Here is a 26,840-nt window from a genome sequence, read left to right on the forward strand (position 1 = left end):
CTTCTGGGATATTACTCCTCCCCAACAGGAAGTGCAAGAGGATTCACCCAGCAGAGCTGCATATAGCTCCTCCCCTCTACGTCACTCCCAGTCATTCTCTTGCACCCAACGACTAGATAGGATGTGTGAGAGGACTATGGTGATTATACTTAGTTTTATATCTTCAATCAAAAGTTTGTTATTTTAAAATAGCACCGGAGTGTGTTATTATCTCTCTGGCAGAGTTTGAAGAAGAATCTACCAGAGTTTTTGTTATGATTTTAGCCGGAGTAGTTAAGATCATATTGCTGTTTCTCGGCCATCTGAGGAGAGGTAAACTTCAGATCAGGGGACAGCGGGCAGATGAATCTGCATAGAGGTATGTAGCAGTTTTTATTTTCTGACAATGGAATTGATGAGAAAATCCTGCCATACCGATATAATGTCATGTATGTATACTTTACACTTCAGTATTCTGGGGAATGGTACTTCACTAGAATTACACTGTAAGAAATACATAAAGCTGTTTAATAACTAGAGATTATGTTTAACGTTTTTGCTGGAATGTAAAATCGTTTTCATTTACTGAGGTACTGAGTGAATAAATGTTTGGGCACTATTTTTCCACTTGGCAGTTGCTTAATCTGTTTTTCTGACAGTTTCTGTTCTCCCTCACTGCTGTGTGTGAGGGGGAGGGGCCGTTTTTTTTGGCGCTTTTACTGCATCAAATATTTCAGTCAGCAACTCATTGTATTCCCTGCATGATCCGGTTCATCTCTACAGAGCTCAGGGGTCTTCAAAACTTATTTTGAGGGAGGTAATTTCTCTCAGCAGAGCTGTGAGAATTATAGTTTGACTGAGATAAAAAACGTTTATTCTGTAATTTGTTTCCTGCTTTCAGAATTTGTTATCTTTGCTAATGGGATTAAACCTTTGCTAAAGTTGTGTTGTTTACAAGGATTGAGGCTATAACTGTTTCAATTTATTAATTTTCAACTGTCATAGATCTTCTGTGCTTCTTAAAGGCACAGTACGTTTTAATATTATTCTAATTGAATTGTATTTCCAAGTTGCAAGTTTATTTGCTAGTGTGTTAAACATGTCTGATTCAGAGGATGATACCTGTGTCATTTGTTGCAATGCCAAAGTGGAGCCCAATAGAAATTTATGTACTAACTGTATTGATGCTACTTTAAATAAAAGTCAATCTGTACAAATTGAACAAATTTCACCAAACAACGAGGGGAGAGTTATGCCGACTAACTCGCCTCACGTGTCAGTACCTACATCTCCCGCTCAGAGGGAGGTGCGTGATATTGTAGCGCCGAGTACATCTGGGCGGCCATTACAAATCACATTACAGGATATGGCTACTGTTATGACTGAGGTTTTGGCTAAATTACCAGAACTAAGAGGTAAGCGTGATCACTCTGGGGTGAGAACAGAGTGCGCTGATAATATTAGGGCCATGTCAGACACTGCGTCACAGGTGGCAGAACATGAGGACGGAGAACTTCATTCTGTGGGTGACGGTTCTGATCCAAACAGACTGGATTCAGATATTTCAAATTTTAAATTTAAACTGGAAAACCTCCGTGTATTACTAGGGGAGGTGTTAGCGGCTCTGAATGATTGTAACACAGTTGCAATACCAGAGAAAATGTGTAGGTTGGATAAATATTTTGCGGTACCGACGAGTACTGAGGTTTTTCCTATACCTAAGAGACTTACTGAAATTGTTACTAAGGAGTGGGATAGACCCGGTGTGCTGTTCTCACCCCCTCCGATATTTAGAAAAATGTTTCCAATAGACGCCACCACAAGGGACTTATGGCAAACGGTCCCTAAGGTGGAGGGAGCAGTTTCTACCTTAGCTAAGCGTACCACTATCCCGGTGGAGGATAGCTGTGCTTTTTCAGATCCAATGGATAAAAAGTTAGAGGGTTACCTTAAGAAAATGTTTGTTCAACAAGGTTTTATATTGCAACCCCTTGCATGCATTGCGCCGATCACGGCTGCAGCGGCATTCTGGATTGAGTCTCTGGAAGAGAACATTGGTTCAGCTACTCTGGACGACATTACGGACAGGCTTAGAGTCCTTAAACTAGCTAATTCATTCATTTCGGAGGCCGTAGTACATCTTACTAAACTTACGGCGAAGAATTCAGGATTCGCCATTCAGGCACGCAGGGCGCTGTGGCTAAAATCCTGGTCAGCTGATGTTACTTCTAAGTCTAAATTGCTTAATATACCTTTCAAAGGGCAGACCTTATTCGGGCCCGGGTTGAAAGAGATTATCGCTGACATTACAGGAGGTAAAGGCCATGCCCTGCCTCAGGACAAAGCCAAAGCCAAGACTAGACAGTCTAATTTTCGTTCCTTTCGTAATTTCAAAGCTGGAGCAGCATCAACTTCCTCTGCACCAAAACAGGAAGGAGCTGTTGCTCGCTACAGACAAGGCTGGAAACCTAACCAGTCCTGGAACAAGGGCAAGCAGACTAGGAAACCTGCTGCTGCCCCTAAGACAGCATGAATTGAGGGCCCCCGATCCGGGATCGGATCTAGTGGGGGGCAGACTTTCTCTCTTCGCCCAGGCTTGGGCAAGAGATGTTCAGGATCCCTGGGCACTAGAGATAATATCTCAGGGATACCTTCTGGACTTCAAATACTCTCCTCCAAGAGAGAGATTTCATCTGTCAAGATTGTCAACAATCCAGACAAAGAAAGAGGCGTTTCTACGCTGCGTACAAGAGCTCTTGTTAATGGGAGTAATCCATCCAGTTCCACGATCGGAACAGGGACAGGGGTTTTACTCAAATCTGTTTGTGGTTCCCAAAAAAGAGGGAACTTTCAGACCAATCCTGGACTTAAAGATCCTAAACAAATTCCTAAGAGTTCCATCGTTCAAGATGGAGACTATTCGGACAATTTTACCTATGATCCAAGAGGGTCAGTACATGACCACTGTAGATTTAAAAGATACTTACCTTCACATACCGATTCACAAAGATCATTATCGGTACCTAAGGTTTGCCTTCCTAGACAGGCATTACCAGTTTGTGGCTCTTCCATTCGGATTGGCTACAGCTCCAAGAATCTTCACAAAGGTTCTGGGTGCTCTTCTGGCGGTACTAAGACCGCGGGGAATCTCGGTAGCTCCATACCTAGACGACATTCTGATACAAGCTTCAAGCTTTCAAACTGCCAAGTCTCATACAGAGTTAGTGCTGGCATTTCTAAGTTCACATGGATGGAAGGTGAACGAAAAGAAAAGTTCACTCGTTCCACTCACAAGAGTTCCCTTCCTGGGGACTCTTATAGATTCTGTAGAAATGAAGATTTACCTGACAGAGGACAGGCTAACAAGACTTCAAAGTGCTTGCCGCACCCTTCATTCCATTCAACACCCGTCAGTGGCTCAATGCATGGAGGGAATCGGCTTAATGGTAGCGGCAATGGACATAGTACCCTTTGCACGCTTACACCTCAGACCACTGCAACTGTGCATGCTAAGTCAGTGGAATGGGGATTACTCAGACTTATCCCCTTCTCTGAATCTGGATCAAGAGACCAGAAATTCTCTTCTATGGTGGCTTTCTCGGCCACATCTGTCCAGGGGGATGCCATTCAGCAGACCAGACTGGACAATTGTAACAACAGACGCCAGCCTTCTAGGTTGGGGTGCCGTCTGGAATTCTCTGAAGGCTCAGGGACAATGGAGTCAGGAGGAGAGTCTCCTGCCAATAAACATTCTGGAATTGAGAGCAGTTCTCAATGCCCTCCTGGCTTGGCCCCAGTTGACAACTCGGGGGTTCATCAGGTTTCAGTCGGACAACATCACGACTGTAGCTTACATCAACCATCAGGGAGGGACAAGAATCTCCCTAGCTATGATGGAAGTATCAAAGATAATTCTCTGGGCAGAGTCTCACTCTTGCCACCTGTCAGCAATCCACATCCCGGGAGTGGAGAACTGGGAGGCGGATTTCTTAAGTCGTCAGACTTTTCATCCGGGGGAGTGGGAACTTCATCCGGAGGTCTTTGCCCAAATACTTCGACGTTGGGGCAAACCAGAGATAGATCTCATGGCGTCTCGACAGAACGCCAAGCTTCCTCGTTACGGGTCCAGATCCAGGGATCCAGGAGCAGTCCTGATAGATGCTCTGACAGCACCTTGGGACTTCAGGATGGCTTACGTGTTTCCACCCTTCCCGTTGCTTCCGCGATTGATTGCCAGAATCAAACAAGAGAGAGCATCAGTGATTCTAATAGCACCTGCGTGGCCACGCAGGACTTGGTATGCAGACCTGGTGGACATGTCATCCTGTCCACCTTGGTCTCTACCTCTGAAACAGGACCTTCTGATACAGGGTCCCTTCAAACATCAAAATCTAACTTCTCTGAAGCTGACTGCTTGGAAATTGAACGCTTGATTTTATCAAGACGTGGGTTTTCTGAGTCAGTTATTGATACCTTAATACATGCTAGGAAACCTGTTACCAGAAAGATTTACCATAAGATATGGCGTAAATACCTATATTGGTGTGAATCCAAAGGTTACTCTTGGAGTAAGGTTAGGATTCCTAGGATATTGTCTTTTCTACAAGAAGGTTTAGAAAAGGGTTTATCTGCTAGTTCATTAAAGGGACAGATCTCAGCTCTGTCCATTCTGTTACACAAACGTCTGTCAGAAGTTCCTGACGTCCAGGCTTTTTGTCAGGCTTTGACCAGGATTAAGCCTGTGTTTAAAACTGTTGCTCCACCATGGAGTCTAAACCTTGTTCTTAATGTTTTTCAGGGCGTTCCGTTTGAACCCCTTCATTCCATTGATATAAAGTTGTTATCTTGGAAAGTTCTATTTTTAATGGCTATTTCCTCGGCTCGAAGAGTCTCTGAATTATCAGCCTTACATTGTGATTCTCCTTATTTGATTTTTCATTCGGATAAGGTAGTCCTGCGTACTAAACCTGGGTTCTTACCTAAGGTAGTTACTAACAGGAATATCAATCAAGAGATTGTTGTTCCTTCTTTATGCCCAAATCCTTCTTCAAAGAAGGAACGTCTACTGCACAACCTGGATGTAGTCCGTGCTCTAAAATTTTACTTACAGGCAACTAAGGAATTTCGACAAACGTCTTCTCTGTTTGTCATTTACTCTGGGCAGAGGAGAGGTCAAAAAGCTTCCGCTACCTCTCTTTCTTTTTGGCTTCGTAGCATAATTCGTTTAGCTTATGAGACTGCTGGACAGCAGCCTCCTGAAAGAATTACAGCTCATTCTACTAGAGCTGTGGCTTCCACTTGGGCCTTCAAGAATGAGGTCTCTGTTGAACAGATTTGCAAGGCTGCAACTTGGTCTTCGCTTCATACTTTTTCCAAATTTTACAAATTTGACACTTTTGCTTCATCGGAGGCTATTTTTGGGAGAAAGGTTCTTCAGGCAGTGGTTCCTTCTGTATAAAGAGCCTGCCTATCCCTCCCGTCATCCGTGTACTTTTGCTTTGGTATTGGTATCCCAGAAGTAATGATGACCCGTGGACTGATCACACTTAACAGAAGAAAACATAATTTATGCTTACCTGATAAATTCCTTTCTTCTGTAGTGTGATCAGTCCACGGCCCGCCCTGTTTTTAAGGCAGGTAAATATTTTTTAATTTATACTCCAGTCACCACTTCACCCTTGGCTTTTCCTTTCTCGTTGGTCCTTGGTCGAATGACTGGGAGTGACGTAGAGGGGAGGAGCTATATGCAGCTCTGCTGGGTGAATCCTCTTGCACTTCCTGTTGGGGAGGAGTAATATCCCAGAAGTAATGATGACCCGTGGACTGATCACACTACAGAAGAAAGGAATTTATCAGGTAAGCATAAATTATGTTTTTATCATTTTTTGGGGGGGCACAGGTATTTCTTAGAGCAGTGGAAAGGAACACCATAGATAATTATTAGTAAAGTCAAAATTAAACTTTAGTTATTCAGAGCATGTCATTTAGAACAATTTTCTTATGTACTTTTTGTATCAAATTTTCCTTGTTCTGTTTGTATCCTTCGTTGAAGTGTAGGCTCAGAATCAGCAATGCATTACTGGGAGTTAGCTGAACACATCTGATGAGCGAATGACAAGCCCCATATATGAGCAGCCACCAATCACCAGCTAGCTTCTAGCAGAGTATTGCTGTACCTGGGCCTTCCTAGGTATTCTCTTCAACAAAAGATGCCAAGAAAATGAAGCATGTTTGAAAATCGAAGTAACTGAAAATTGCTATATGACTTACCCTTTCCATTTAATGTTAACTTTTTTTTTTAACTTTTAAATATTTACTGAAAACAACAACTTTATACAAAAAGATACATAATACACTAATAATAGTACTGATTTTTTTTTTTTCTCAAAGGGACCTCAAAGTAATACATAACTATAATCAGTTTTACAAATCCAAAAATCAGCTCTAGCTGATCATCTGAGATACATACATTGCTTTCTCATGACAAAATATATTGGATTAAAATGGGGCGCTATGTGTTTTATGTGATAATACTGATAATGGTTTCCATTGCTGTAACATTATATTTTTCTCCCTTTTTCCATTTTAGTTGGCAACACAGATATACAGCTTTGCCTGTTCTCTATGGCAGCATCACACTGACACCTTCCTGCAACATGTGTGCTCTGGAGGGGAGCCTGCAGCTGTCAATTTGCTTGAAAGGTCAATGCTATCACTAAAAGGTATGCATGTCAACCTGGTCCTGATAAAGACACCAGTCTTTGCATGATAGTCTAAAGAACCTGCAATAAAGTACTATAAGCATTAGCTTAAAAGGATGAATTATGCTTTGAAACACTTAACTGACAATATCCTTCTACAAACATATTGCTTTTCATTTTCAAATAGCACTTTTCAACACATCCCTTACCTTTTATGGGACAGTAAACACCTTGCAATCTGTATATACAATGTTTAGTTATGCATAGTGAATAAACGTTACAATATATTTTCTTGATTTATTTTGCCCTATTTTCGTGTAATTTAGCCCGTAAAATTGAGCAATTTCTAATTCTCAGAACTTGACTTATCAAGGCTAACTCTGCTAAATTTCTTCCCTTAATTGGCTTTAGCTGGTAACAGCTGCAAAACTATTTACTTTATACTAACTTTTTGACTGTGATTAGTTTTGTTGTTTGTGGACTAGAACTCGGATTGGCTTCTGCAAATAAGGTGGATGGTGGGTGGAATTTGGCTATTGAAAAATAATTGCAGTAAAAATTATGTAAATTTTGTAAAACATATTAAGACTTGGCTCATATGTTATTTTTTAGCAACACAGCAGAAATGTCTTGTAATTACAAGGTGTTTACTGTCCCTTTAAACCTAATTGATGTTTTATATGGAACACTTTTTTGTTTACAGGTATAAGTATGATTATTATGTAAGTACTTACTAGAAAGTATGGCACAATGTCACCTTAGCTTGTAGTATAAATAAAAAGTATAATAGCTTAAAAAATGTAATATTGATCTTAAAAAGGATTATATTTCTCTTGTAAGGTGTATCCAGTCCATGGGTTCATCCATTACTTGTGGGATATTCTCCTTCCCAACAGGAAGTTGCAAGAGGACACCCACAGCAGAGCTGTCTATATAGCTCCTCCCCTAACCCCCACCCCCAGTCATTCTCTTGTAACTCTCAACAAGATAGGAAGTCTCAAGAGATATGTGGTGACTTAGTGTAGTTTTACCTTCAATCAAGAGTTCGTTATTTTTAAACGGTACCGGCGTTGTACTGTTTTACTCTCAGGCAGAAATTAGAAGAAGAATTCTGCCTGGAGGTTGATGATCTTAGCTGTTTGTAACTAAGGTCCATTGCTGTTCTCACACATAACTGAGTATGGGAAAACTTCAGTTGGGGGAACAGTCTGCAGATTACCTGCTTTGAGGATGTTCAGTATTTTTATTTCTAGAGAGATGAATGAGTTCTAGAAAATGCTGACAGAGCCTTGTGTATTTGAGGTAAGCTAGATGCAGTGATTTAACAACGACTGGGATCATGCTTACAAAACAGGGTAGTACTCATGTTAATACTCATATTACTTGGTGACAAAACGTTTACAGGTTTTCATAAATAGAACGTTTTTTTTCTCTGAGGGAGATAAGTCTTTATTTGGGGCCTAGTTTCCACATGGCTAGTCAGATACTCCTAGGAGTACTTTCTTAAGGCTCCTCTGACATCCAGTACATGGTGGGAGGGACCTATTTTCACGCTCTAGATGCGCAGTTTCCTGCAGACTGAGACATCCAGTTTCCCTAGAGGAGTCCTCTGGCACCTGAGGACCATCATAAAGGGTTTATTTCTTCACTAAATCGTATTTGACGGCAGGTACGAGCCTCAGCAGAGCTGTGGCAAGGTTCTCAACTGTCTTTTACTGGTGGTTGACTTTTTTTTAAATCCGGTTTGGGGGCTAAGGGGTTAATCATCCATTTGCAAGTGGGTGCAATGTTGCTTTAGTCCCTTACACATACTATAAAAATTTCAAAGACTTTACTGTATTTTTTACACTGTTTTGCAGTTTAAGTGCTAGTTTTTTCTCTTAAAGGCACAGTAACGTTTTTGTTTAATTGCTGTTTCACCTTTATTAAAGTGTTTTCCAAGCTTGCTTGTCTCATTACTAGTCTGTTAAACATGTCTGACATAGAGGAAACTCCTTGTTCAATATGTTTGGAAGCCATTGTGGAACCCCCTCTTAGAATGTGTACCAAATGTACTGAAATTTCTATAAACTATAAAGACCATATTATGGCGCTTAAAGATTTATCTCCAGAGGATTCTCTGACTGAAAAAAGGGAGATTATGCCATCTAGCTCTCCCCATGTGTCAGAACCTATAACTCCCGCTCAAGTGACGCTCGGTACATCTAGCGCGTCTAATTCTTTTACCTTACAGGACATGGCGGCAGTTATGAATGCTACCCTCTCAGAGGTATTGTCCAAACTGCCAGGGTTACAAGGAAAGCGAGACAGCTCTGGGGCTAGAACAAATACAGAGCTTTCTGATGCTTTAATACCTGTGTCCGATATACCCTCACAATACTCAGAAGCCGAGGCAGGAGAGCTTCTATCTGTGGGTGACATTTCAGATTCAGGAAAGGCGTTGCTTCAGTCTGATTCTGAAATGACAGCGTTTAAATTTAAGCTCGAACACCTCCGCTTATTGCTTAGGGAGGTTTTAGCGACTCTGGATGACTATGAACCTATTGCAGTTCCAGAGAAATTGTGTAAGATGGACAAATACTTTGCAGTGCCTGTTTACACTGATGTTTTTCCAGTCCCTAAGAGATTTTCGGAAACTATTACTAAGGAATGGGATAGACCAGGTGTGCCGTTCTCTCCCCCTCCTGCTTTTAAAAAGATGTTTCCCATAGATGCCGCCATACGGGACTCGTGGCAGACGGTCCCTAAGGTGGAGGGAGCAGTCTCTACCCTAGCTAAGCGTACAACTATCTCCGTCGAGGACAGTTGTGCTTTCCTAGATCCTATGGATAAAAAATTGGAGGGTCTCCTTAAGAAAATTTTTATACATCAAGGTTTTATTCTCCAGCCTCTTGCATGCATTGCCCCAGTTACTGCTGCAGCGGCTTTCTGGTTCGAGTCTCTTGAGGAGGCTCTACAGGTGGAGACCCCGTTAGATGATATTTTAGACAGGATTAAAGCTCTTAAGTTAGCTAATTCCTTTATCTCTGATGCCGTTTTTCATTTAGCCAAGCTAACGGCTAAGAATTCAGGTTTTGGCATTCTGGCGCTTAGGGCACTATGGCTTAAGTCCTGGTCAGCAGACGTTACTTCAAAGTCTAAGCTTCTTAACATCCCCTTCAAGGGACAGACCCTTTTCGGGCCTGGTCTGAAGGAGATCATTTCTGATATTACCGGAGGAAAAGGTCACGCCCTTCCTCGGGATAGGTCCAGTAAGTTAAGGATCAAACAGAATAATTTTCGTTCCTTTCGAAACTTCGAGTGGCGCAGCTTCAGCTTCCTCTAATGCAAAACAAGAGGGAAATTTCGCCCAGTCCAAATCAGTCTGGAGACCTAACCAGGCTTGGAACAAGGGGAAGCAGGCCAAGAAACCTGCGGCTGCCTCTAAGACAGCATGAAGGAGTATCCCCCGATCCGGGACCGGATCTAGTAGGGGGCAGACTTTCTCTCTTCGCTTGGGCAAGAGACGTCCAGGATCCCTGGGCACTAGAGATAGTTTCCCAGGGATATCTTCTGGAATTCAAAGGTTCATCTCCAAAGGGGAGATTTCACCTCTCACAACTATCTGCAAACCAGATAAAAAGAGAGGCATTCTTACGTTGCGTTCAAGACCTTCTGGTTATGGGAGTGATCCACCCAGTTCCAAGGGAGGAACAGGGGCAGGGTTTCGATTCAAACCTGTTTATAGTTCCCAAAAAAGAGGGAACTTTCAGACCAATCTTGGATCTCAAGATCCTAAACAAATTTCTCAGGGTCCCATCTTTCAAGATGGAGACAATCTGAACCATCCTCCCTATGATCCAGGAGGGTCAATATATGACTACCGCGGACTTAAAGGATGCTTATCTTCACATTCCGATTCACAGAGATCATCATCAGTTCCTCAGGTTCGCCTTCCTAGACAGGCATTACCAGTTTGTGGCTCTTCCCTTCGAGTTAGCCACGGCACCAAGAATCTTTACAAAGGTTCTAGGGTCTCTACTGGCGGTTCTAAGGTCGCGGGGCATAGCGGTGGCTCCTTACCTAGACGACATCCTGATCCAGGCGTCGACTTTTCAAATCGTCAAGTCCCATACGGACATTGTTCTGGCCTTTCTGAGGTCTCACGGGTGGAAGGTGAACAGAGAAAAGAGTTCACTCTCCCCTCTCACAAGAGTTTCCTTCCTAGGAACTCTGATCGATTCAGTAGAAATTAAAATTTTCTGACAGAGGTCAGGATATCAAAGATTCTAACTTCTTGCCGTGCTCTTCATTCCACTTCTCGGCCGTCAGTGGCTCAGTGTATGGAAATGATCGGCCTGATTGTAGCGGCAATGGACATAGTTCCATTTCCCTGCCTACATCTCAGACCACTGCAACTTTGCATGCTCAATCAGTGGGATGGGGACTACACAGATTTGTCTCCTCTGTTAAATCTGTATCGAGAGACCAGGGATTCTCTTCTCTGGTGGTTATCTCGAGTCCATCTGTCCAGGGGAATGAGTTTCCGCAGGCCAGAGTGGACTATAGTGACGACAGATGACAGCCTTCTGGGCTGGGGCGCAGTCTGGAATTCCCTGAAGGCTCAGGGTTCGTGGACTCAGGAGGAGGCCCTCCTTCCGATAAACATTCTGGAGCTAAGAGCGATATTCAATGCTCTTCAGGCTATGCCTCAACTGGCTGCGGTCAGATTCATCCAATTTCAGTCGGACAATATCACGACTGTAGCCTATATAAACCATCAGGGGGGGAACAAGGAGTCCCCTGTCAATGATGGAGGTTTCCAAGATAATTCTTTGGGCAGAGGTTCACTCTTGCCATCTCTCAGCTATCCATATCCCAGGAGTAGAGAACTGGGAGGCGGACTTTCTAAATCGGCAGACTTTTCATCCGGGGGAGTGGGAGCTCCATCCGGAGGTATTTGCCCAGCTGATTCAACTATGGGGCAAACCAGAACTGGATCTGATGGCGTCTCGTCAGAACGCCAAGCTTCCTCGTTACGGGTCCAGGTCAAGGGATCCCCAGGCAATGCTGATAGATGCTCTAGCACTGCCCTGGTCCTTGAGCCTGGCTTATGTGTTTTCACCATTTCCTCTCCTCCCTCGTCTGATTGCCAAGATCAAGCAGGAGAGACCTTCGGTGATTTTGATAGCTCCTGCGTGGCCACGCAGGACTTGGTATGCAGATCTGGTGGACATGTCATCCTTTCCACCATGGACTCTGCCGCTGAGGCAGGACCTTCTACTCCAAGGTCCATTCGAACATCCAAATCTAATTTCTCTGTGTCTGACTGCTTGGAGATTGAACGCTTGATTTTATCAAAACGTGGTTTCTCCGAGTTGGTCATTGATACCTTGATTCAGGCTCGAAAGCCTGTCACCAGGAAAATCTATTATAAGATATGGTGTAAATATCTTCATTGGTGTGAATCCAAGGGTTACTCGTGGAGTAAGGTCAGGATTCCTAGGATATTATCCTTTCTCCAAGAAGGATTGGAAAAGGGATTATCGGCTAGTTCCTTAAAGGGACAGATTTCTGCTCTGTCTATTCTTTTGCATAAGCGTCTGGATGATGTTCCAGACGTTCAGGCGTTTTGTCAGGCTTTAGTTAGAATCAAGCCTGTGTTTAAACCTCTTGCTCTGCCATGGAGTTTAAATTTAGTTCTTAAAGTTCTTCAAGGGGTTCCGTTTGAACCTTTGCATTCCATAGATATCAAGCTTTTATCTTGGAAAGTTCTGTTCCTAGTAGCTATCTCTTTGGCTCGAAGAGTTTCAGAGTTATCTGCCTTACAGTGTGATTCCCCTTATTTGATCTTCCATGCAGATAAGGTAGTTTTGCGTACCAAACCTGGGTTTCTTCCTAAGGTGGTATCTAATAAGAATATCAATCAGGAGATTGTTGTTCCGTGTCTGTGTCCTAATCCTTCTTCAAAGAAGGAACGTCTTTTACACAATCTTGACGTGGTTCGTGCTTTAAAGTTTTATTTGCAAGCTACTAAGGATTTTCGTCAAACATCTGCATTGTTTGTTGTCTATTCTGGAAAGAGGAGAGGCCAAAAGGCTTCGGCAACTTCTCTTTCTTTTTGGCTGAGAAGCATAATCCGCTTCGCTTATGAGACTGCTGGCCAGCAGCCTCCTGAAAGAGCTCATTCTACTAGAGCGGTAGCTTCCACATGGGCTTTTAAACATGAGGCCTCTGTTGAACAGATTTGTAAGGCGGCGACTTGGTTTTCGCTTCATACTTTTTCTAAATTCTACAAATCTGATACTTTTGCTTCCTCGGAGGCTATTTTTGGGAGAAAGGTCTTACAGGCAGTGGTGCCTTCCGTTTAAGTTCCTGCCTTGTCCCTCCCTTCATCCGTGTCCTAAAGCTTTGGTATTGGTATTCCACAAGTAATGGATGAACACGTGGACTGGATACATCTTACAAAAGAAAACAAAATTCATGCTTACCTGATAAATTTCTTTCTCTTGTGGTGTATCCAGTCCACGGCCCGCCCTGTCACTTTAAGGCAGGTGTTTTTATTTTTAAAAACTACAGTCACCACTGCACTTTATAGTTAATCCTTTTTCTTACTTCTCTTCGGTCGAATGACTGAAGGTGGGTGTTAGGGGAGGAGCTATATAGACAGCTCTGCTGTGGGTGTCCTCTTGCAACTTCCTGTTGGGAAGGAGAATATCCCACAAGTAATGGATGAGCCAGTGGACTGGATACACCACAAGAGAGAAATTTATCAGGTAAGCATAAATTTTGTTTTTAGGTGTACAAAGTGTAATAATATTGGAGGTTTGTGTTTAACTGATAGAGATTTGTAAGTCTCGTTCTCAGCACATATTTTACACTTGGATAAGCAGGTTAGACCCTTGAGGAGGTATTACATTTTCCTAATATAAAAGGCTGTTTGTTTCTCCAACATAGGTGTGTCCGGTCCACGGTGTCATCCTTACTTGTGGGATATTCTCTTCCCCAACAGGAAATGGCAAAGAGCCCAGCAAAGCTGGTCACATGATCCCTCCTAGGCTCCGCCTACCCCAGTCATTCTCTTTGCCGTTGTACAGGCAACATCTCCACGGAGATGGCTTAGAGTTTTTTAGTGTTTAACTGTAGTTTTTATTATTCAATCAAGAGTTTGTTATTTTAAAATAGTGCTGGTATGTACTATTTACTCAGAAACAGAAAAGAGATGAAGATTTCTGTTTGTATGAGGAAAATGATTTTAGCAACCGTTACTAAAATCCATGGCTGTTCCACACAGGACTGTTGAGAGGAATTAACTTCAGTTGGGGGAACAGTGAGCAGTCTCTTGCTGCTTGAGGTATGACACATTCTAACAAGACGATGTAATGCTGGAAGCTGTCATTTTCCCTATGGGATCCGGTAAGCCATGTTTATTAAGATTGTAAATAAGGGCTTCACAAGGGCTTATTAAGACTGTAGACTTTTTCTGGGCTAAATCGATTCATTATTAACACATATTTAGCCTTGAGGAATCATTTAATCTGGGTATTTTGATAAGTTTATATCGGCAGGCACTTTTTTAGACACCTTTCTCTTTAGGGGCTTTCACAAATCATAGGCAGAGCCTCATTTTCGCGCCGGTGTTGCGCACTTGTTTTTGAGAGGCATGACATGCAGTCGCATGTGTGAGGAGCTCTGATACATAGAAAAGACTTTCTGAAGGCGTCATTTGGTATCGTATTCCCCTTTGGGCTTGGTTGGGTCTCAGCAAAGCAGACACCAGGGACTGTAAAGGGGTTAAAGTTTAAAACGGCTCCGGTTCCTTTATTTTAAGGGTTAAAGCTTCCAAATTTGGGGTGCAATACTTTTAAGGCTTTAAGACACTGTGGTGAAATTTTGGTGAATTTTGAGCAATTCCTTCATATTTTTTCGCAATTGCAGTAATAAAGTGTGTTCAGTTTAAAATTTAAAGTGACAGTAACGGTTTTATTTTAAAACGTTTTTTGTACTTTGTTATCAAGTTTATGCCTGTTTAACATGTCTGAACTACCAGATAGACTGTGTTCTGAATGTGGGGAAGCCAGAGTTCCTTCTCATTTAAATAAATGTGATTTATGTGACAATGACAATGATGCCCAAGATGATTCCTCAAGTGAGGGGAGTAAGCATGGTACTGCATCATTCCCTCCTTCGTCTACACGAGTCTTGCCCACTCAGGAGGCCCCTAGTACATCTAGCGCGCCAATACTCCTTACTATGCAACAATTAACGGCTGTAATGGATAATTCTGTCAAAAACATTTTAGCCAAAATGCACACTTATCAGCGTAAGCGCGACTGCTCTGTTTTAGATACTGAAGAGCATGACGGCGCTGATAATAATGGTTCTGAAGGGCCCCTAAACCAGTCTGATGGGGCCAGGGAGGTTTTGTCTGAGGGAGAAATTACTGATTCAGGGAACATTTCTCAACAAGCTGAACCTGATGTGATTACGTTTAAATTTAAGTTGGAACATCTCCGCATTCTGCTTAAGGAGGTATTATCCACTCTGGATGATTGTGACAAGTTGGTCATCCCAGAGAAACTATGTAAAATGGACAAGTTCCTAGAGGTCCCGGGGCTCCCAGAAGCTTTTCCTATACCCAAGCGGGTGGCGGACATTGTAAATAAAGAATGGGAAAGGCCCGGTATTCCTTTCGTCCCTCCCCCCATATTTAAAAAATTGTTTCCTATGGTCGACCCCAGAAAGGACTTATGGCAGACAGTCCCCAAGGTCGAGGGAGCGGTTTCCACTTTAAACAAACGCACCACTATACCCATAGAAGATAGTTGTGCTTTCAAAGATCCTATGGATAAAAAATTAGAAGGTTTACTTAAAAAGATGTTTGTTCAGCAGGGTTACCTTCTACAACCAATTTCATGCATTGTCCCTGTCACTACAGCCGCGTGTTTCTGGTTCGATGAGCTGGTAAAGGCGGTCGATAGTGATTCTCCTCCTTATGAGGAGATTATGGACAGAATCAATGCTCTCAAATTGGCTAATTCTTTCACCCTAGACGCCACTTTGCAATTGGCTAGGTTAGCGGCTAAGAATTCTGGGTTTGCTATTGTGGCGCGCAGAGCGCTTTGGTTGAAATCTTGGTCAGCTGATGCGTCTTCCAAGAACAAGCTACTTAACATTCCTTTCAAGGGGAAAACGCTGTTTGGCCCTGACTTGAAAGAGATTATCTCTGATATCACTGGGGGTAAGGGCCATGCCCTTCCTCAGGATCGGCCTTTCAAGGCCAAAAATAAACCTAATTTTCGTCCCTTTCGTAGAAACGGACCAGCCCAAAGTGCTACGTCCTCTAAGCAAGAGGGTAATACTTCTCAAGCCAAGCCAGCTTGGAGACCAATGCAAGGCTGGAACAAGGGAAAGCAGGCCAAGAAACCTGCCACTGCTACCAAGACAGCATGAAATGTTGGCCCCCGATCCGGGACCGGATCTGGTGGGGGGCAGACTCTCTCTCTTCGCTCGGGCTTGGGCAAGAGATGTTCTGGATCCTTGGGCGCTAAAAATAGTCTCCCAAGGTTATCTTCTGGAATTCAAGGGGCTTCCCCCAAGGGGGAGGTTCCACAGGTCTCAGTTGTCTTCAGACCACATAAAAAGACAGGCATTCTTACGTTGTGTAGAAGACCTGTTAAAAATGGGAGTGATTCATCCTGTTCCATTAGGAGAACAAGGGATGGGGTTCTACTCCAATCTGTTCATAGTTCCCAAAAAAGAGGGAACGTTCAGACCAATCTTAGATCTCAAGATCTTAAACAAGTTTCTCAAGGTTCCATCGTTCAAAATGGAAACCATTCGAACAATTCTTCCTTCCATCCAGGAAGGTCAATTCATGACCACGGTGGATTTAAAGGATGCGTATCTACATATTCCTATCCACAAGGAACATCATCGGTTCCTAAGGTTCGCATTCCTGGACAAGCATTACCAGTTCGTGGCGCTTCCTTTCGGATTAGCCACTGCTCCAAGGATTTTCACAAAGGTACTAGGGTCCCTTCTAGCTGTGCTAAGACCAAGGGGCATTGCTGTAGTACCTTACTTGGACGACATTCTGATTCAAGCGTCGTCCCTTCCTCAAGCAAAGGCTCACAAGGACATTGTCCTGGCCTTTCTCAGATCTCACGGATGGAAAGTGAACGTGGAAAAGAGTTCTCTATCTCCGTCAACAAGGGTTCCCTTCTTGGGGACAATAATAGACTCCTTAGAAATGAGGATTTTTCTGACAGAGGCCAGAAAAACAAAACTTCTAGACTCTTGTCGGATACTTCATTCCGTTCCTCTTCCTTCCATAGCGCAGTGCATGGAAGTGATAGGTTTGATGGTAGCGGCAATGGACATAGTTCCTTTTGCGCGCATTCATCTAAGACCATTACAACTGTGCATGCTCAGTCAGTGGAATGGGGACTATACAAACTTGTCTCCGAGGATACAAGTAAATCAGAGGACCAGAGACTCACTCCGTTGGTGGCTGTCCCTGGACAACCTGTCACAAGGGATGACCTTCCGCAGACCAGAGTGGGTCATTGTCACGACCGACGCCAGTCTGATGGGCTGGGGCGCGGTCTGGGGATCCCTGAAAGCTCAGGGTCTTTGGTCTCGGGAAGAATCTCTTCTACCGATAAATATTCTGGAACTGAGAGCGATATTCAATGCTCTCAAGGCTTGGCCTCAGCTAGCGAGGGCCAAGTTCATACGGTTTCAATCAGACAACATGACAACTGTTGCGTACATCAACTATCAGGGGGGAACAAGGAGTTCCCTGGCGATGGAAGAAGTGACCAAAATCATTCTATGGGCGGAGTCTCACTCCTGCCACCTGTCTGCTATCCACATCCCAGGAGTGGAAAATTGGGAAGCGGATTTTCTGAGTCGTCAGACATTGCATCCGGGGGAGTGGGAACTCCATCCGGAAATCTTTGCCCAAGTCACTCAACTGTGGGGCATTCCAGACATGGATCTGATGGCCTCTCGTCAGACTTTCAAAGTTCCTTGCTACGGGTCCAGATCCAGGGATCCCAAGGCGGCTCTAGTGGATGCACTAGTAGCACCTTGGACCTTCAAACTAGCTTATGTATTCCCGCCGTTTCCTCTCATCCCCAGGCTGGTAGCCAGGATCAATCAGGAAAGGGCGTCGGTGATCTTGATAGCTCCTGCGTGGCCACGCAGGACTTGGTATGCAGATCTGGTGAATATGTCATCGGCTCCACCATGGAAGCTACCTTTGAGACGAGACCTTCTTGTTCAAGGTCCGTTCGAACATCCGAATCTGGTCTCACTCCAGCTGACTGCTTGGAGATTGAACGCTTGATCTTATCGAAGCGAGGGTTCTCAGATTCTGTTATCGATACTCTTGTTCAGGCCAGAAAGCCTGTAACTAGAAAGATTTACCACAAAATTTGGAAAAAATATATCTGTTGGTGTGAATCTAAAGGATTCCCTTGGGACAAGGTTAAGATTCCTAAGATTCTATCCTTCCTTCAAGGAGGATTGGAAAAAGGATTATCTGCAAGTTCCCTGAAGGGACAGATTTCTGCCTTGTCTGTGTTACTTCACAAAAAGCTGGCAGCTGTGCCAGATGTTCAAGCCTTTGTTCAGGCTCTGGTTAGAATCAAGCCTGTTTACAAACCTTTGACTCCTCCTTGGAGTCTCAACTTAGTTCTTTCAGTTCTTCAGGGGGTTCCGTTTGAACCCTTACATTCCGTTGATATTAAGTTATTATCTTGGAAAGTTTTGTTTTTGGTTGCAATTTCTTCTGCTAGAAGAGTTTCAGAATTATCTGCTCTGCAGTGTTCTCCTCCTTATCTGGTGTTCCATGCAGATAAGGTGGTTTTACGTACTAAACCTGGTTTTCTTCCAAAAGTTGTTTCGAACAAAAACATTAACCAGGAGATTATCGTACCTTCTCTGTGTCCGAAACCAGTTTCGAAGAAGGAACGTTTGTTGCACAATTTGGATGTTGTTCGCGCTCTAAAATTCTATTTAGATGCTACAAAGGATTTTAGACAAACATCTTCCTTGTTTGTTGTTTATTCCGGTAAAAGGAGAGGTCAAAAAGCAACTTCTACCTCTCTCTCTTTTTGGATTAAAAGCATCATCAGATTGGCTTACGAGACTGCCGGACGGCAGCCTCCCGAAAGAATCACAGCTCATTCCACTAGGGCTGTGGCTTCCACATGGGCCTTCAAGAACGAGGCTTCTGTTGATCAGATATGTAGGGCAGCGACTTGGTCTTCACTGCACACTTTTACCAAATTTTACAAGTTTGATACTTTTGCTTCTTCTGAGGCTATTTTTGGGAGAAAGGTTTTGCAAGCCGTGGTGCCTTCCATCTAGGTGACCTGATTTGCTCCCTCCCATCATCCGTGTCCTAAAGCTTTGGTATTGGTTCCCACAAGTAAGGATGACACCGTGGACCGGACACACCTATGTTGGAGAAAACAGAATTTATGTTTACCTGATAAATTACTTTCTCCAACGGTGTGTCCGGTCCACGGCCCGCCCTGGTTTTTTAATCAGGTCTGATAATTTATTTTCTTTAACTACAGTCACCACGGTTTCATATGGTTTCTCCTATGCAAATATTCCTCCTTAACGTCGGTCGAATGACTGGGGTAGGCGGAGCCTAGGAGGGATCATGTGACCAGCTTTGCTGGGCTCTTTGCCATTTCCTGTTGGGGAAGAGAATATCCCACAAGTAAGGATGACACCGTGGACCGGACACACCGTTGGAGAAAGTAATTTATCAGGTAAACATAAATTCTGTTTTTTATTTTATTATATTTAGCCATAAATCAAAAAGTACCATCTTCTTCCATCTGGAGTTAAGTTTTCGATTTGTTTGGAGTTTGTATTTTAGGGATTTAGCTTTTCTCCAGCCTACTTAAAGGACCATTAAAAGGACATAAAACCCCAATTTCTTTCTTAAAGGGACAGTCTACACCAGAATTTTTATTGTTTTAAAAGATAGATAATCCCTTTATTACCCATTTCCCAGTTTTGCATAACTAACACAGTTATAATAATATACTTTTTTTTTTTAATCAAAGATTTTTATTGAGGCAATACAAGAAAAAGAAAGTACATGAACACAATGTACATTTTGCATTACTTTGGTAATTTTTGCATACAAAACATTGTTTATCCATTGGATAATGAAACCTTTACATATAGGAGAATAAAGAGATCTTAATTCAAGTATATACGTATCTCACCAATCGAACATAACATAAAATAAAAATAGAAAATATTGTATGCATATACGAAATCAAATACATAAAATCAAGCATTACCTCTTTTTTCCTTTTGTTTCCTATGTAGATACATAATAAAATGATAGAATTTAAACATCCTGAGAAAATTATACTTCCTGTAGAATGGTATATTAATTATAAAAAAGGTGTATTTATTATTTGAAGATTGACAAATTATAGGGAGTCATAACTAGTTGCTCCTATTTGATACACGTGAACGGGGGGCAAAGTGCCTCATTTTCTTGATAGATAGAAGACTAAGAGCAACTTATGACAAGGCGATATCTGTGGCGGGTTAATACCGCTTATTTGTCCACCTAAGATAAGAGTGGACAATAGCTATGAGGGCGGGGGACGGAGCTATAGATTCTATTGAAGTTTACAAACTTTCCAGGCTGTCAGCATTATAGCTGAACTCTATACATATGCTTAAGTAGAGACCTGCCCGGAGACCCTGGGCTTTTATGTATAATATGGATCAGATTACATTCTGGAACACTTATTCTAACAACAGATTATCAGGATGTATGTAATATGAGAAATAAGATAAATAATATGATACATGGTATAGAACGAGATATAGAGAGCTTCTAGAGGGGCTCCTCTCCTGGGGAGATGCCATCTACCGGCGACAAGGGAAAAGGGAGTAGGGGTATGACCCGCAGGCAACAAGTACCGGCGGGAAAGGGAAGAGAGGAGTCCTTTCTGTGTTTTTTTACGTATAATGCCAATTCCACTGGCCCGGCCGCAACCAGCAGAACAAGCTTAGATTAGCATACAGAACCCCTCTAAGTATACATACATTATCCATATACACTGTAACATCCTGACATACAGTTAGTGTGTCTATAGTGAACTTTCTAACTTAGAATGATTCGAAAGTATAAACCAGAATTGCATCTATGCAGCCAGGGATTTCTTAGGAAAGATCTAGATATAGGTTATATGAGCAAGGGTCTACAACACCGCATTTTCATAGAAATAAGAATCAATTCATAAAAAAACAACAACCTCACTATGTACACTCAGATGGAAGGAGTTGCAAAGACAAGGGTGATAGAAAGCATAAGCAGGAGGGAAGGGGTAACTAGTAATCACAATAGCGTTATACAAACATAACCCCCCAAGGCTGCTGGCTTCATCAAAATCTGTACATACACATGTCCGTACATCAGACCCAAGGATCTTCATCAGCACATGTGTACAACAAAGATTCCATAAATGGGACAACTGTACTTATATGCTTGTATGTGCAGTCTCCAATGTTAGGAATACTGACAAACAAAATAGTTCTCATGGAGGACTGACAATTCAGCCATGCAGCTGGCAAACTTCACCATATTAATCTCTTCGGCGGTCAGCTTGTGGTTAAGCAGAAATAACTAAAAGAGAGTAAAAACAGGACAGTACAACTACAAACTTTGTCCCTTAGCATGCTCAAAAGGTATTCAGTAGTAGCGCTACTAGCAACGACTCAGATATTTGTAGCCTGTAGCTGGTACTTATGTGGGTTCTGAATCTGGGCCATTACGGGTGTAATAGAGAGCTTGGGGGGGTTTCTCATTATCCCACCCCTGATCTTACAAGGGGCCTTGCAGGGGTCTCAGCGTGGGTCAGCATGTGGAGAGAGTAGTCATGCCCGGGAACAACGGGAAATGTAAGTGGAGTCACTTCTATCTCAGCCAGCTGCCTGTGCGTGATAAAAGAGGTATATGTGCTAAGTTCTTTGCGGCCATAGATAGACTTTCCAGCTCTGTGTAATGCGGTGTGCCTTATTACTTCTATTCTCTGTTTAGATCCCAGTACAGGATGTGCGGTCAAATTTGCGCTCAGCTGAGCCCCCACTTCCACTGACGAGCCTCTGAACGAGCCACACGGGGTGAGGGCACTCTGTTGCACCGGTTCAGGAAAAATAGAGTCAGGCTGTAAGGTACTATAGCGCTCGTCTGTGTCTAAGGAGCTATGCTGCCCATCTATGCCTGTCTGCGTCATCAGCATACAACTGGGACCACAACTGTCCTTATTGGGTGACACTACCTGGTCTTCGTAGTCAGCTTTATGACTTTGTGGTGAGTCTAATGCAGACCCATCCGTTTCTCTGCCGATATCACGCAGCGGTATTGTAGTCAGCGGTCTGTCCATCACGGCACTCAGGTCTGCAACCAGAGCCTGCTGGTACAGATCCATGGAGTATAAGGCTGCTAGCGCAGCACGGATTTGCCTCTCCATGTGAATGTTGAGAAGGTAACAGGTTAATAGGTGTGATTTTTCTGTCAGCCGATTCAATGCATAAGCCACCAGAGGCGTGTTGTGGTACGCTCAGCCGCGGTCTCAGCTTGTCAGTAGGCCTCAGTGTCGCTTGTATATTAATTATACTTTTCCATAGTCCCAAAGTGCCGGTCCAGGTCCCAGTGGGTTAAAAGAGCTAAAAAGTGGGGTATTTGCACAGTTAGGATACCCTAAATTAGTATTTTAACAGCTAGTATTCAGGAGCTATGACATGATGTGTCCTATCGTTTAGGCAGTTGGCTCCGTCCCCATAATAATATACTTTTAACCTCTGTGATTATCTTGTATCTAAGCCTCTACAAACTGCCCCTTTTTTTCAGTTCTTTTGACAGACTTGCAGTCTAGCCAATCAGTGCCTGCTCCCAGATAACTTCTTGTGCACGAGCACAGTGTTATCTATATGAAATACGTGAACTAACACCCTCTAGTGGTGAAAAACTGTTAAAATGCAATCTGAAAGAGGTGGGCTTCAAGGTCTAAGAAATTAGCATATGAACCTCCTAGGTTAAGCTTTCAACTAAGACTACCAAGAGAACAAAGCAAAATTGGTGATAAAAGTAAATTGGAAAATTGTTTAAAATTACATGCTCTATCTAATCATGAAAGCTTATTTTGGCCTAGACTGTCCCTTTAAGACACAGTGAGTCCACGGATCATCACAATTACTGTTGGGAATATCACTCCTGGCCAGCAGCACCTAAACAATACACAAACAGCACCTTAACTCTTTATCCTTTTTAGGTTCTTCTTTGGTGACCGGTGGTACAGAGGAGACTGCTTTCCTCTCCAATATTCCAATGAAATAACAGTCCACAGCACCAAATATAAAAAAAAAGTTCCAAAGTGAAGCAGCAGTTAAAAAGTTTAACAAATCCTTTATTCCTTTAAAACACAGCAAGGGCATACAGCAACATGGAGGTGGTTCAAGCAAATATAGTTAAAAAAAACTTTAGAAATTTATTGAAGTACAAACAAATGCAACGTTTCGGTAGCCATTCCCTTAATCAAGTGGGATATTCACTCCTGGCCAGCAGGGGGAGGCAAAGAGCACCACAGCAAGGCTGTTAAGTATCACTTCCCTTACCACAACCAGCAGTCATTCTCTTTGCCTGCGGTGCAAGGAGGAGGTGAAGTTTTCGGTGTCTGAAAAGAAGTTTCATCAATCAAGATTTTATTATTTTAAAGCAGAGTAGGTTTGCTCTAATCTTTCCTTGGGTCTAGCCGTAGGCCATGTCAGTCTCTTCAGTAGGGCAGTGGTGGCTTTTAAGCAATTGGGAACTTGTGAGGTACAATCCTCACTCCGTTTTGTCAAACAGTTTTCTCTTGTTAAGTGTGTTCAGTCCACGGGTCATCCATTACTTATGGGATATATTCTCCTTCCCAACAGGAAGTTGCAAGAGGATCACCCAAGCAGAGCTGCTATATATCTCCTCCCCTCACATGTCATACCCAGTCATTCTCTTGCAACCCTCAACAAAGAAGGAGGTCGCGAGAGGAGCTGGAGTTTTTACTTAACTATTAAAGGGACACTGTACCCAAAATTTTTCTTTCGTGATTCAGATTGAGCATGAAATTTTAAGCAACTTTCTAATTTACTCCTATTATCAAATTTGCTTCATTCTCTTGGTATCTTTATTTGAAATGCAAGAATGTAAGTTTAAATGCCGGCCCATTTTTGGTGAACAACCTGGGTTGTCCTTGCTGATTGGTGGATAAATTCATCCACCAATAAAAAAGTGCTGTCCAGAGTACTGAAACCAAAAAAAATCTTAGATGCCTTGTTTTCAATAATGATAGCAAGAGAACGAAGAAAAATTGATACTAGGAGTAAATTCGAAAGTTGCTTAAAATTGCATGCTCTTTCTGAATTACAAAAGAAAAAATTTGGGTACAGTGTCCCTTTAACTATTAACTATTCTTCAATCAAAAGTTTGTTATTTTAAATGGCACCGGAGTGTGCTGTTTTTCTATCTCAGGCAGTATTTGGAAGAAGAAACTGCCTGCGTTTTTTATCTATGATCTTAGCAGGCGTAACTAAGATTCACTGGCTGTTCTCGACATTCTGAGGAGTGGGGTAACTTCAGACTGGGAATAGCATGCGGGGTCCTCCGCAAATGAGGTATGTGCGGTACTTTATTTTCTGGGAATGGAATTGACTAAGAAAATACTGCTATTACCGTATGATGTAAGTACAGCCTTAAATGCAGTGGTAGCAACTGGTATCAGGCTGATAAATGTATGCGCAGTCGAGTTATATTCTAGGGACTAGAATTTAACTGAGAAAATACTGTTAACACTGAAATAATACTTAAGCCTTCTCTGCAGTGGTAGCGACTGGTAGCAGGCTTAGTGATAGCTTTGCATGACATTGAAAAATGTTGTTTTTTAATAAAACGTTTACTGGCATGTTATTCGTTTTTTTGTGAGGTACTTTGGTGATCGCTTTGGGCATGATTTTTTCCACATGGCTAACATATTTTTCTGCATGGAAACCGTTATATCAGGGCTCCCACTGTTGTGATTGGAGTGGGAGGGCCCTTGTTTTAGCGCCTTGTTGCGCAGTTAAATTTATTGCACAGTCTTTCTGCTTCTTCCTCCTTGATCCAGGACGTCTCTAGAGAGCTCAGGGGTCTGCAAATTTCATTTGTGAGGGAGGTAATCAGTCACAGCAGATCTGTGTCAGTGTGCTGACTGTGATTAAAAGCGTTAAATCTTAATTGATATCTGTTTTATCCGTTTTGGGTATCGAGGGGTTAATCATCCTTTTGCTAATGGGTGCAATCCTCTGCTAATAGTACACTTCTTGTTAAAGAATTGTTTAATTATATCTGTATTTTTGAAGCGCTGCAGCGTTTTTTATATTGCTTGTAAAACTTATTGAAAGTGATTTCCAAGCTTGTTAGTTTCATTGCTAAGTCTGTTTAAAACATGTCTGATTCAGAGGAAACTGTTTGTTCATCATGTTCAAAAGCCAATGTGGAGCCCAATAGAACGATGTGTACCAATTGTATTGATATTGCTTTGAATAAAAGTCAATCTGTACCGATAAAGAAGCTATCACCAGACAACGAGGGGGAAGTTATGCCGCCTAACTCTCCTCACGTGTCAGTACCTGCGTCTCCCGCTCGGGAGATGCGTAGGATTGAGACACCTAGTACATCTAGGCCCTTACAAATCACTTTACATGATATGGCTAATGTTATGAAAGAAGTATTATATAATATGCCCGAATTAAGGGGCAAACGCGATAGCTCTGGGTTAAGGACAGAGCGCGCTGATGACACGAGAGCCATGTCTGATACTGCGTCACAACTTGCAGAACATGAGGACGGTGAGCTTCATTCTGTCGGTGACGGTTCTGATTTGGGGAGACCGGATTCAGAAATTTCAAATTTTAAATTTAAGCTTGAGAACCTCCGTGTGTTACTAGGGGAGGTATTAGCGGCTCTGAATGATTGCGACACGGTGGCAATTCCAGAGAAATTGTGTAGGTTGGATAGATACTATGCGGTACCGGTGTGTACTGACGTTTTTCCTATACCAAAAAGACTTACAGAAATTATCAGTAAGGAGTGGGATAGACCCGGTGTGCCTTTTTCCCCTCCCCCGATATTTAGAAAAATGTTCCCTATAGACGCCACCACACGAGACTTATGGCAGACGGTCCCTAAGGTGGAGGGAGCAGTTTCTACGTTAGCCAAGCGTACCACTATCCCGGTGGAGGATAGCTGTGCTTTCTCAGATCCAATGGATAAAAAATTAGAGGGTTATCTTAAGAAAATGTTTGTTCAACAGGGTTTTATATTGCAGCCTCTTGCATGCATTGCGCCTGTCACGGCTGCAGCGGCATTCTGGTTTGAGTCTCTGGAAGAGGCGATTCGCACAGAGCCGTTGGATGAGGCCTTGAGCAAAGTTAGAACCCTTAAGCAAGCTAATGCGTTTGTTTCAGATGCTGTAGTACATCTAACCAAACTTACGGCTAAAAATTCCGGATTCGCCATACAGGCGCGCAGAGCGCTCTGGCTTAAATCCTGGTCAGCGGATGTAACTTCCAAGTCTAAACTACTTAACATTCCTTTCAAAGGGCAGACCTTATTCGGGCCCGGCTTGAAGGAAATTATTGCTGACATTACGGGAGGTAAGGGCCACGCCCTTCCTCAGGACAGGGCCAAACAGTCTAATTTTCGTGCCTTTCGTAACTTCAAGGCAGGAGCAGCATCGACTTCCTCCGCTCCAAAACAGGAAGGAACTACTGCTCGTTACAGACAAGGTTGGAAAGGCAACCAGTCATGGAACAAGGGCAAGCAGGCCAGAAAGCCTACTCCCGCCCCTAAGACAGCATGAAGTCAGGGCCCCCTATCCAGAGACGGATTTAGTGGGGGGCAGACTTTCTCTCTTTGCCCAGGCTTGGGCAAGAGATGTGCAGGATCCCTGGACGTTAAAGATTATATCTCAGGGATACCTTCTGGATTTCAAATCCTGTCCTCCACAAGGGAGGTTCCATCTTTCGAGGTTATCGACAAACCTAGTAAAGAGAGAGGCATTTCTACAATGTGTACAAGACCTCTTAATCATGGGGGTGATCCACTCAGTTCCG

The 26,840-nt window shown here is 42.9% G+C and overlaps 1 protein-coding gene across 1 annotated transcript in view; it reads left to right on the forward strand.

Moving 5' to 3' along the window:
- The window catches only part of IPO11 (importin 11), a 950,863-nt gene that overhangs the window by 230,447 nt on the left and 693,576 nt on the right, over positions 1–26,840 (forward strand). The window contains exon 6 of the mRNA XM_053701321.1: positions 6,569–6,701. Coding sequence (XP_053557296.1) covers positions 6,569–6,701 — 133 coding nt within the window. The remainder of the gene's footprint in view (positions 1–6,568; positions 6,702–26,840) is intronic.

This window comes from Bombina bombina, chromosome 2 (assembly GCF_027579735.1).
Source record: "Bombina bombina isolate aBomBom1 chromosome 2, aBomBom1.pri, whole genome shotgun sequence".
Taxonomy (NCBI): Eukaryota; Metazoa; Chordata; class Amphibia; order Anura; family Bombinatoridae; genus Bombina; species Bombina bombina.